Source organism: Otolemur garnettii, unplaced genomic scaffold (assembly GCF_000181295.1).
Source record: "Otolemur garnettii isolate 467f Iridium unplaced genomic scaffold, OtoGar3 scaffold00062, whole genome shotgun sequence".
NCBI lineage: Eukaryota > Metazoa > Chordata > Mammalia > Primates > Galagidae > Otolemur > Otolemur garnettii.
The window spans coordinates 8,069,343-8,081,552 of record NW_003852457.1 but is presented as its reverse complement, the minus strand read 5'-3'; the positions used below and the strand labels follow the sequence as shown (position 1 = coordinate 8,081,552).

Sequence of the window (12,210 nt, the reverse complement as noted above, 5' to 3'; positions counted from 1 at the left end):
AATTTAGTTAACCCAAGTCTGACAAATTGGGTAGCTTGTGCCTCATAATTGAGGCAAATTCTTTTCTCAGTCTCAAAAGATGGAAAATAAATCTTCCATGCTACCATCAGAATTTCAGGGATTCTTACTCAATAGTCAAGTTAAATTTTGTCTCAGTACACATTGCTTTGAAAAGATGAGATTAAATAGGTAGAAGGTTTGTGATTAATTTTGACATGCATACATGCATTTTGTGAGGGTTGAACCAGAGATTCAAACAGTGAGTTGCTCACAGATGCTCACTAATGTTTGTTGGCATGAGGACACTTTCTTATTTAAATATTTCTCATTTATTTATTTTTAAAAATGAGCTAGTTAGTTCTTAAGTTATTATGGATTGTTGACAGTATAGAAAACAGCCAGAACATTTTTGTTGAGAAGTATGAGAATTGATTTTGAGTAAACAATGCTAGCAAAGTGTATCTGCTCACAGAGATGATCCTTTACAGGGCCCACAGTGCTGGAAGTTTTCAATACCCTTTTGAAGCATCTGCGTCTCAGTGTTGAATTTGAAGCAAATGATTTACAGGGTGGATCCGTAGGCAGTGCCAACGTAAGCACAAGTTCCAAAGACAATGATGAGAAGATTGTGCAGAATGCTATCATCCAAACAATAGGTGAGTACATTTCACTTTCTAAAACGGTCATATAAAACAGTTGTTTACAAAACTCTCGTGGAAGGTTCTAGACTCTGTCAAAAGATCAGTGATTGCTCCGATTTCTGAAAGAGCCTTACTTTTTAGAAGATAAACAAGCATCATAATGAGATAGAGAACACTGTACACTCTTTCTTATTTATTTTTTTTGTAGTTTTGGCCGGGCCCGGGTTTGAACCCACCACTTCCAGCATATGGAGCCAGCACCCTACTCCTTTGAGCCACAGGCACCGCCCAAACCCTGTACACTCTGTACTCAGATTCTTCTGTTGTTAACATTTTATTCTACTCACTTTTTCATTTCTTGGGATCAGTGGATCAGTTGATCTCTCTCTCCTGGGTATATGTGCATATATATGTATGTATATGTAGAAATACGTACATACACATAAAAAATTTTCTAAACCATATAGAAAATTAAAATACTTCAACATATTTTCCCAAATAATTAAGATTTTTTTGTTTAGAACCAGGGTCAGCATCAGTAAATTTGACATTGATAGCATACTTTAATCAAACTTCCATATTTCAGTTTTATCAGTTGATCCAATAATGTCCTTTATAGCATTTTTTTTTTGTGGGTTTAGCATCCAGAGTAAGATCATATTGCATTTAGTGCAACTGTGATTTCAACTGTGACATGGGCATTTCTTAAGAGTAAAGTCCTTCCTCTCTTTTAAAACAAAAAAGTAACTGGGTGCAGTGGGTCACTCCCATAATCTTAGCACTCTGGGAGGCTGAGTCCTGTGTATTACTTAAGCTTAGAGGAATTCAAGACCAGCCTGAGCTAGAGCAAGACTTTGTCTCTAAAAACTAGATGGGCACGGGCGGCGCCTGTGGCTCAAAGGAGTAGGGCGCTGGCCCCATATGCCAAAGGTGGCGGGTTCAAACCCAGCCCTGGCCAAAAACTGCAAGAAAAAAAAACTAGTTGGGCATTGTGGCGGGTGCCTGTAATGCCAGCTACCAGGGAGGCTGAGGCATGAGGATCGCTTTGAGCCCCAGAGTTTGAGGTTGCTGTGGTGATTCCTTGTGGTTAATTCAGCCCATACTCTCCCAGCTGGAGTACTGCATACATGGCGTGTTCTCAGATCAGCATATCCAGAGGTAGACAGTGTGTACTGGTTCCGTTAATTTTGATCGCTTAGTCAAGGAAGGCGTTGTCCTATTCATTGTACAGTTTCAGTTTTCTTCCATTCTAAATAATGGTCTCTGAGAAGACACTTTTGTATCGTGCAGATGTTCTGCTTTTCATTCCCACTTCCCCTTAGATTGAGCCCTCATTCCTAGTTCTCGCCTGACCCAGACACTATGCGATGGCTGCAGTGATGATTTTTAAACTCTGACACTCCCCTCACAGTTACCGGTCGGCGCTCAGTGTTCTCTGAGAGCACGATCCCCCCTTCTACCTTCACGTTATGTTTGTTTAATTATTAATATGAACTTACACAGTCATATGTTCAGGGTTTATAATTCATTACTGTACTTAGCTATCGGTGCTCAAATTGTCCCAGATTTGGCCAGCAGGAGGGACCTCCTTCCACACATCTTTCTTTTTTGTTTATTCTTTTCTTTTCTTTTTGTTTCTCAGCACTGCCTTACTTGGGTAAGCTGTGCCAGACTCATTTTGTACTTTCTGCTCCAGCCCTGGAATCAGTCATTTTTCCAAGAAGCTGTGCTTCTTTTTGTTGGGAATGATATTACAGACCAAAGTCTCAGTGCTAATATCTTGGGCTATAATATCCTCCCTCCCTCCCTCCCTATCTCTCCTCCTCTCCTTCCTCTTCTTCCTCTTCTCCCCTCCTCTCACCCCTTCCCCTCCCTCCCTCCCTATCTCTCCTCCTCTCCTTCCTCTTCTTCCTCCTTCTCCTCCCCTCCTCTCACCCCTTCCCCTCCCTCCCTCCCTTCTGTCCTTCCTTCCTTCCTTCCTTGGGCCAAAGTACAAACAATGGAAAGCTTTGTTAAAAATCTGTGAGAATTTACCTTTTTGGAAATGAATTAATCTGTCTGTATATAAATATAAATTAAAGCAAGCAAGCTGTTTTTCTACTTCAATGCTTTTCTCTCAATATTTTCTTTAGAGCAGCCAGATCGTATTTACTGTAAGTCCATGATTGCTATGACAGTGTCACAGCTGGATTGTATTCCTAGAGTAGTAACTAATTTCTGATCTACTAGAGTTTCAGTTAAGTCATTTGTAAATTTATTCTGGAATTTGGCTTATGCCTTTTATTTGGGTTACTTCCCCATTGCTGGCTACTTATTTATAATGATCCTTTGGGATGTTTAGTACAAAGTTTATCTTTGTCATCTTGTTTCTAAAGTTTTATGAGTATGCATTCATGCATTATGCATCACCATTTAGTACCTGTTTATTGGACACCTGCACACAACAGTTCCTGTGCTAGGGCTCCGTGATGCCCGTGGCTCTCCCCTCCTGTGGAGGTATTTGATTGATCTACTCCAATCAGCACCATTTTACCAGGCGCAGCCTCATCACGTGCATAGAAATTGTACTCATGAGTGGAAAGACCCAGGAGCGTCTTACTCAACACACTGTGTAGCACGTAGTAGATGCTTAAGATTTGGGGGTTGACTAAAAAGAGAAAACATAATAAATTCCAGGATAACATGGAATCGCAGGAAAGCGTAGACGTTCTCATTACTGCTTAAAACAATTAGTATTAGTGTGTAGTGAATCTGGCTTCTTCGGTGACTTCTACATTTATTTGGATCATTTATGGATTTTCTGTGTTACTGTAAGATGATATATCAAGTCAGTTAATCTTGTTTTTACAGAATTGATTTTACTTGCTTTAGTGACTTCTAATTAATTCAGTGTTACAGTTTCTCTATAGAATATTAATTTATTGTTTCTCAAGTGATTTATTATAAATGTATATACAACAACTCAAGCAGTATTTTTGTGACATAACACATTCAGAATAACATGAAAATTGGGCAGCGCCTGTAGCTCAAAGGAGTAGGGAGCCAGCCCCATATGCCAGAGGTGCCAAGTTCAAACCCAGCCCTGGCCAAAAACTGCAAAAAAATAAGAATAATGTGAAAATTAAAACATGAAAGAAATGCAGTGTTGCCCAATGAATAAGAGTCTTAATATTTTCCTTTTAAATTTCTCAGTTTTCTGGTAGTTATCAGATTAAGTTGATATTCCTTTTAACAGACCATGGAACAGGGAAATTGTAGCTTTCACATGTTAAGTTATGAAGCTGTTGGCCAAGTCCCTCTTTCTTTTAAAATAATGAAGAACATAGCTCCCTGCTGTGTTCTTTTTCTGGGCTCATTAGCATTTCTGTTCAGTAGTTCAAAGATAAACAATTGGTATAGAGAATAAGGTGCTTTTGAAGAATTGATCATCTGGAGACTCCTACCCAGTTTTTAAGCTTTAAAAAAAAGCAATTATAACATAAATGAGCTGCATTTCTTTTTTACTATTATTATTTTCAGATCATTAACAATCTTATTACATTTAATTGACATCAAATACAGCAGACTCACTTGACCATATTCTTGGAAGACAAAAATAAAGAGCTTTTCCTGGTTTTTAAACCTTGCTGCAAATTGAAATTACCTCAGGATCTTAATAAAATTCTTATGCCTGGACTCGCCCTACAGTATAATCACTTAATTGCTTTGGTACTCAACACATGCTTCAGCGTTTTCAAACTCCCTGCCTCATTCTCATATGCAGAGAGAATTTTGGGAACCACTGGTGTAAACTATTTCACATTTTTGAAAAATATGAGAGATGCTCATAAGTGAATGATAGAGGTCTTGCTGAACACAGGGAAGTATGATGGTGCTTGTCAGCCTTTAAACTTCCAGCCACGCTGCAGGTGGTTAGTCGTGTGTTAGGTGCTCTGGTAAACCAGAGGTGCTTGTTACTTCATGTCCTTATGGTGGTAACTGACGTGTTTGGAACAGAAAGTCAATGTTCAGTTTTGTACAATGATCAGGAACATATCTAATTGGGTACTTGGAAAGTTATAGCTTATATGGAGGAAGTATGAAGTAATATAGAGTAAGTATAGAGTAATATAGAGTCGGTTATACTCTCAGTACTTCAAGGCACAGGCTTTGGAAGAATATACCCCTCAGCTCAGACCTTAAGGTCAGCAGTGTAATTGTTTGAAAGCATCTTAACTACTCTCTTACTCTCGTTTTCACAAGAGGAGACTGAGGCAAATAATAGTACCTAGACTCATAGGTTATTATGAGGATCCAAATACAGAACAGTTTCTTACTCCATAAACAGATGCTCTGTAAGAGTTAGCTAGAATGATGTGCTTTATGCAGGTAGAGTCATGCTGAGGTCATGAGATTTTTGATTGCTAAACTGTGTGATGGTGGGAAATGACTTTTACCTCTAGGTCCAATCAAAATGCTGAATGGAACAGTTTGAATTTGTGTAGGATTATTTACTTTAATAATAGAAGCTGAAGAGTTAAATTGAAGGACCAATTAATTCGTAAAGAAATACTAAAAATGCAGAAAGTTTCTGTAATGATTACATTGAATTTTAAGAAACGAACAAAAGCAGCCGTGATTTGATATCAGTTCTGATCTTTCAAAGAAATGAGAAAGTTTAAATGAAAAAGAATAAATGATAAAGGTTATAAATAGTTTATGACCAGCAAGTAAAGTATCAAAAACTATAGCAGATAAATTTAAAATAGCCTCAAAACTCAGAGTGTGTGAGAAAAATGATGAGTAAATAAGTTATTTATTTTTTACAACAGTTTAATTATGTGTGTTGAATTAACTCATAGGTTAAACTATAAACCTGGCTCATTATAATGACATAATAAAATATTTGGGCAATCCTAGGTAGTAACCAAGGTAGCAAGCCAGAGTATGACTAAATTATTGACTTCTTTATCAAAGTATCACCTAATTACCGACTTCCTCTGAGCATGAATTTAGGTTCACAATATATGAACAACAGTTTGATCAGAAATATTGTTGAAAATTTATTGTCTTTTTTAAAAATTCCAAGTCAATTCAAATCAATGCGGTTTTTCTATTAATTGTTGCAAAAGACTTTCAGATATTCACTGTTTTATATAACTATTAGTCCATTATACATGCCTTATATTGAAACATAACTGAATGATTTTGGATAAGTGCCATTATCTTTAGTGTTATATGTAGCTTAAAGACTGTTAAGTCACGTATACTGGAAACTTTAGTTAAAAATGTTTGTATTACATGGAAAAAAATAAACTTTTTCAATTTGCTAAATTTATTTAATATTTTTTATAGGATTTTTTGGAAGTAACCTGCCAGATTATCAAAGATCAGAAATTATGATGTTCATTATGGGGAAAGTACCTGTTTTTGGAACGTCTACCCATACTTTGGATATCAGTCAACTAGGGTATGTTCTCAGACTGTAAATTTGAACTTAATCTGGGTTAAACTTTATCTGAAACCAATCTGGAAAATGTTAGTTTTGTTTTTTGTAATCATTAGTAATAAAAGTCCTGTGGAAAGTAGTTAGTACTTTTGATACTAGATTCCTAAGCAATTGAATCAACATTTGTATGCATTTGGAATACTTTTTCAGACTGTCATAAGTTTTCAAATATTCTGTCTCTTATATTGACCAGGTGGAAGGTTTGTTTAGCCTGGGTATTACGCAGACTAAACATACATTTATCCTCATTTAGGGTAATTGAAGTAATTTAGGGTAATCCTCATTTGAAGTTCCCTGTACAAAACTTAAAAATTAATGTGACTGTGTTAGAAATGTTGGCTTATTCCTAGAATTCTAAAACTGGAAGTGATTTTGAAGATCATGTGCTGTGGCTCCTTTTCTCATACGTTTGACTTGATTTATAACATGCTAAAGCTTTTCATGAATGTTTAGATTTGTTAATTTAATAAAGAAATGACAGTATCTTGATTTATAGTTTTTGGCCAATTATTAAATAACATTTTTTCCATTTGTTAGTACTTATTGAAATTATCTGTTCTTGTTTATTGATATGTGTTAAAGAGATATTATATTCATCAACTATGTTTGTAGTAAGAATTTTCTCCAATTTATATTCTTTTTATTTGTATTATTTACTGCATCTGTTTCCTCTGAGAGCCAATCACTTGATTTGTTTTGTTTGAATTGGACTTTTTTTACATATAGCTATTTTAATTCATAAGAACTTTACTTTAACATATAAAGTGAGCCATGACTTAAACTATTATATTTAAAAAGATCTATTTAGTAATATAAGTGTTAATTACTGGCTGTGGTGGCTCATACCTAGAATCCGAACACTTTGGGAGTCCCAGGCAGGAGGATCACTTGAGGCCAGGAGTTTGAGACAAGCTAGACCCTATCCCTACAAAAAATTTAAAAAATTAGCCAGGCATGCTGGCATACACCTGTAGTTTCAGCTGCTTGTCAGGTTGAGACAGGAGGATTGCTTACGCCTGAGCCTAGGAATTCAAGATTGTAGTTAGCTGTGATGCCATGATCATGCTTTTGCACTCCAGCCTGGGCAACAGAGTGAGACCTTGTTTCTAAAAAGAAAAACAAAACCAAAATGTTTGTTAGTATAATGTATAATAACAATGCACATTTTATATATTTTAGGGATTTGGGAACCCGGCGGATTCAGATAATGTTGCTGAGATCTTTACTTATGGTAAGACATTTAAGGTGAACACATTTAATTAAATTACTGAAAAACTTAAAGGATCGGCTTCACATTATCTGCTTCCTTATTTAATAAGATACTATTTTTATATTTTTTTATTCTGTATTTTTTACTATTCTTTACTTTTCCTAGCATGTTGATCTTCATAATGATGAAACATACAGAAAGCAGAGACTATTGCTATTTTATAGGTCAAGACACCTGAGCTCAGAGACTTTGAGTGAAAGTAGGGGAGATTCACCAGGCCACTGAGCTGAAAATAGAATGAGGATTGGAAATCCAAAGTTCTTTCAGCATATTATACTATTTCTTTTACATATTCATCAAATAATGGCTTCTTGTTGGGAGAATAATCCATGGAAATGAAAATTTGTCATTTAAAATTTGGAGTGGGTATCAATAGCTTGCCTTCGATTGATAGTAATTGTGTTTCTCCTTGAATCAACTACTATTAGCACAATACCAACAACAAAGTCAGGGCTAGTTGTTGGAAATGTATTTCCTTTTCAAATCAATAGTCTTCAAATTCATTCTGGAAAAATTCTTTTTTTTAATTGTTGAGGATTCATCGAGGGTACAGAGAACTAGGTTACACTGGTTGGATTTGTTAGGTACAGTCCCTCTGGAAATGTTTATCTTCCATGATCCCGTTTCTTTTAAAGCACTGTCTCATACCTAGGATAAGTACAGAGATACCTGTGGTTTTATTTATAATTCTGTTTATAGTGCTTGTCATACAGAAGTTTTAAATTCTCATATAGCTAGGTCTGTCAGTCCTTTCCTGTATGTTTTGGGTTTTTTTATCTACCCAGATAATACAAACTCATCTGTTTATATTTTCTTATTATCAGTTTTTAAAAATTTGGCTTTTCACATGTGGAACTTTGATTGGAAGTTTATATATAATTGAGGCATGAATATATTTTTAATTTCTTAGATGGGTAGACACTTATCCTACCACTTTCCCCACAGACTTACAAAATTGCTTTTATCCTTAAGAGCTCAAATATAAATGTTAAATGTTCCATATATGCTTATAATCCTGAAAATATGTTGAAATTTCCAACCTGAAATTTTGTTTGGTCCTGAGCCTTTATTTAAATTCCTTTAATAAATGAGTTTGGCTCTCATCCTGATTATACTGCATAGTAAAGTCAGTGAATATCTAGGTGGTATTAAAAACTTTAACAGTATCTAACTATATTCTCTTTAAAAGATTTAAATTTGGAAGATATTGATGCATCATAAAATTTCAAATCAGGGTGGCACCTGTGGCTGAAAAGGGTAGGGTGCCGGCCCCATATGCCAGAGGTGGTCGGTTCAAACCCAGCCCTGGCCAAAAAAAAAGAATTTCAAATCAAGTCACAAAGTACAACTTTCCAAAATGAAAATGTATTCCTATTGAGCAACTGCTTAACGTAGAAAAATAATTATAAATTTAAATTAAAAATCTGCTGGCCTTATCGGTACTATTTGCCACCTAACTTCATTGTATCCATTTTTCACTAACTGCTTATCCCTGGTGTTCCTTACCTGTCTGAGCTTCACTTTTCTCTTATGAATGGGGATATCCTCATGCCGCCTCACAGGGAGACGGGAGCAAAGCAAACCTCTACAAAGTGCTGAGAATGTTGACTAGCACATGGCAAATGTGTGCTATTGTTTTATTTCCCTGTGAATAAAGGTTTTGTAAATTCAGTAAAATCCTTCATCACGTCTTTCCTTCCAGCTTCTGTCCATACTTTGTTTCCTTAAGTTTTGGTTTTTAAAAAACCATGTGAGAATTTTGCCAAAGGACTCATGACCAAGGTTGGTTTGTTGTTTCCCTCCTAATAATTAGGTAACCTCTGGATACAAAGCAAAGACGATTGTTACTGCCCTGCCAGGGTCTTTTCTGGATCCTTTGCTATCACCATCTCTCATGGAAGACTCTGAGCTGAGACAGCTGGTCTTGGAAGTAATGCACAACCTCATGGATCGCCATGACAACAGGGCAAAGCTCCGAGGGATCAGGTAGTATGCCGATTCAATTAGTGTTAATGTTTTTAAACTTATAGTAGATTAGCATCTGTAAGTATTGTGATTTTTTTAAAATCTAGTGTTTTTAAGTGTTATCAATTCACAGTTTTATTTAATTAGTATTGAGACCATTCAATTATTTATATATTTTAAGAATGGAAATGCTTGGAGGTCATTTGATGTATTCTTCAGAGATTTTATCTAGTAATTATTAGTTATGTGGATTTTATTTTTGTTTTTCTTTACATTTAGGGATGGTATTAGGAGTTGAAATTCCTGTATGCAATTCCCTTTAATTAAACTTGGTAATCCAGTGGTATCATTACATGTAGGCTTATTTGAGGTGTTCATTGACTTGAATGTTAAATAGTTCAAATTCCTAACCATAAATATAATTTTCCATGTAAGACATGATGTAACTAAATGTACTATTTATTAAAACTGATATCTTGATTGTCTCTAGAATAATACCAGATGTAGCTGACCTAAAGATAAAAAGAGAAAAAATTTGTAGACAAGACACAAGTTTCATGAAAAAGGTAAGATTATCTTCTAAAAAGTAAATGCGTGATGTAAGTTATAGCCATCTGACTTGTTGGGTGAGTTGTTATTGGACTATGACCTTGAAATGAAGGCATAGAATTTTGAACTTGAAAGACCTCAAGCCACCACCCTCAGCCTCCCCCACATCACCGTGACATTTCTGATGATGTCAGCACCTTATGTTTAAACACTGGATTCATAGCTCTAGATTTCTTCTTCTGAATAAAATGCCTCCTCACAGTTCTTCTCTTATATTCTTTTCCTGCCCAAACACATGTATTTATTCTATTTTTAGTGGCTTTTTTATAGACAGCTTTAAGTTTTTGAAAATAGCTATCACCCATGAATAAGTAACTAGAATGAATGTTTACTATGTTGTCATTGTTATCTGCACTGTTTGGGATAGAAAGATCTCTGCCCTTAATAAATGGTATCTAGCTGGATTTCCATGATGATTATTTAAGTTCTATAGGTGACTGTATTTAGAAAATTAAGATATCTGTGATTATTTGGCATATTGAGTGAACTTCCTGTGCAGTTATTATTCATCCAGATCTTGGGCATCTAATGTTTGCCAGACACTAAGCTCATCATTAAGAGATACAAAAACCACGGAACACATGCCAAATGCCTTTACAAGGCACACAGTCTCGGTGGCTAAGGAAGCCCTGTTTTTAGAGGTGCAGGAAACAGGAATCATAGAGCCCTGTAGGAAGATGGGTACAGAGACTTAGGATCGGTGCTCTTTCTCACCTCTTTAACTAGACCATGCTTTTACTCTGTCAGAGTCTCTAATGTTGCGATCCCTCTAGTTACTATTAATTGCTGTGTTTCAAGTTAACTTCACAGTTCAAAAACTTTATATGAAAAATACTTTACAAAATATCACTGTTCCTAAATGTAATTTTTGAACTAAGTAACTCTTTAAGTTTGGCTAAACTGTATATCAAAAAACTAGTTAATAGTGAAGAGACATGAACTCTTCTCAACTCTTTTTTCTCCTTTTAATTGAAGGTTAATATGAGGGTACAAACAACTAGTTTACAATGTTTCATTTGTTAGGTAGAGTCCCTCACCCAAGAGGTGTGCCTATTAAGTGAGAGCACACCAATCCCCTCTATTTTTGAATGTTTCTTTATGTCACTCAGTTTATGAAAGAAGTTCCACATAACTGAGGAACTGTAAAATTTTTAAATTAACATTTTTAATTGAAAAATTAAAACTGTAGACATTTCTAGGGTACAGTAGGATGTTTAGATACATGAATGTAATGTGAAATGTTTAAATCAAGTTAATTAATGTATTATCACTTTGCTTACCTGTCATTTTTTATGATGAAACTTCGTTTGCAATTTTACTAATTGCAGATTACTGAAATTTACTTAGTTATTTTGAAATATACAGTACATTATTAAGACTATAGTTATCCTACTGTACAGTGGATCTCAGAATTATTTTTTCTGTTTGAAATTTTATACCCTTTGATCAGCATCTTCCTATTCCTCATCCCTACCTCTAGCCCCATAAACCACCTTCTCATTCTCTACTTGTGAGTTCAACTTTTAGATTCTATATATGTGAGATAAGGCAGTATTTGTCTTTCTGTGCCTAATTTATTTCATTTAGCATAGTGTCCTCCAGACTCATGCATTTTGTCATAAATGACAAGATTTCCTTCTTTTTAAAGACTGAATGATATTACATTGTGTATATATACCACATTTTAAAAATTTATTCTCATTAATGGACACTTAGGTTAATTCTATACTGAGTAATTTTGAATTATGACTAATATGATGAATTTTGAAAACCCAATTGATGACTAATTTTTGACTTTATACAGTGATATCAAACAATTCTGAATATTAAGACTGGAGTTCATTGCCTATTACAATAGTAATGAAAGTAATGTTTCTCTGTGGGCAATTTTTGCTAGCCAACCAATTTGAAAGGTCCTGGTTTAACTGCAAGATTAAATTATTATTCCACATTACATTCTGAATCCTTAAAATGTTATCTGAATTAGTTATTCCTGTTTTATAATTTAAAATAACTTTTCTCCCCTGCCCCTTGATGTACTTCCAATAATGGGCACAATTTGGGGGTATATGGCACACTTCCTGGGAGCCAGAACAGCTATCACAGGGACTTTACCTAACAAACAATGTACCCAAATTCTTTGTACCCCCAAATTCACCTGAAATAAATTAATTACTTCCTGGCTGAGCATTTGTTACCATTAGTGTAAACATTCTTTTAGGATCTTTTTCTTTTTT

General features: G+C 35.1%; 1 protein-coding gene across 2 annotated transcripts in view; it reads left to right on the top strand.

Annotated features, from left to right (window-relative positions):
* EFR3A (EFR3 homolog A) overlaps positions 1-12,210 on the top strand; it is a 100,695-nt gene that overhangs the window by 62,808 nt on the left and 25,677 nt on the right. For both annotated transcript variants that reach the window (XM_003792874.2, XM_023514960.1), the window contains exons 10-14: positions 489-656; positions 5,976-6,090; positions 7,309-7,360; positions 9,213-9,385; positions 9,855-9,930. In XM_003792874.2, the coding sequence (XP_003792922.1) occupies positions 489-656; positions 5,976-6,090; positions 7,309-7,360; positions 9,213-9,385; positions 9,855-9,930 (584 nt within the window). The remainder of the gene's footprint in view (positions 1-488; positions 657-5,975; positions 6,091-7,308; positions 7,361-9,212; positions 9,386-9,854; positions 9,931-12,210) is intronic.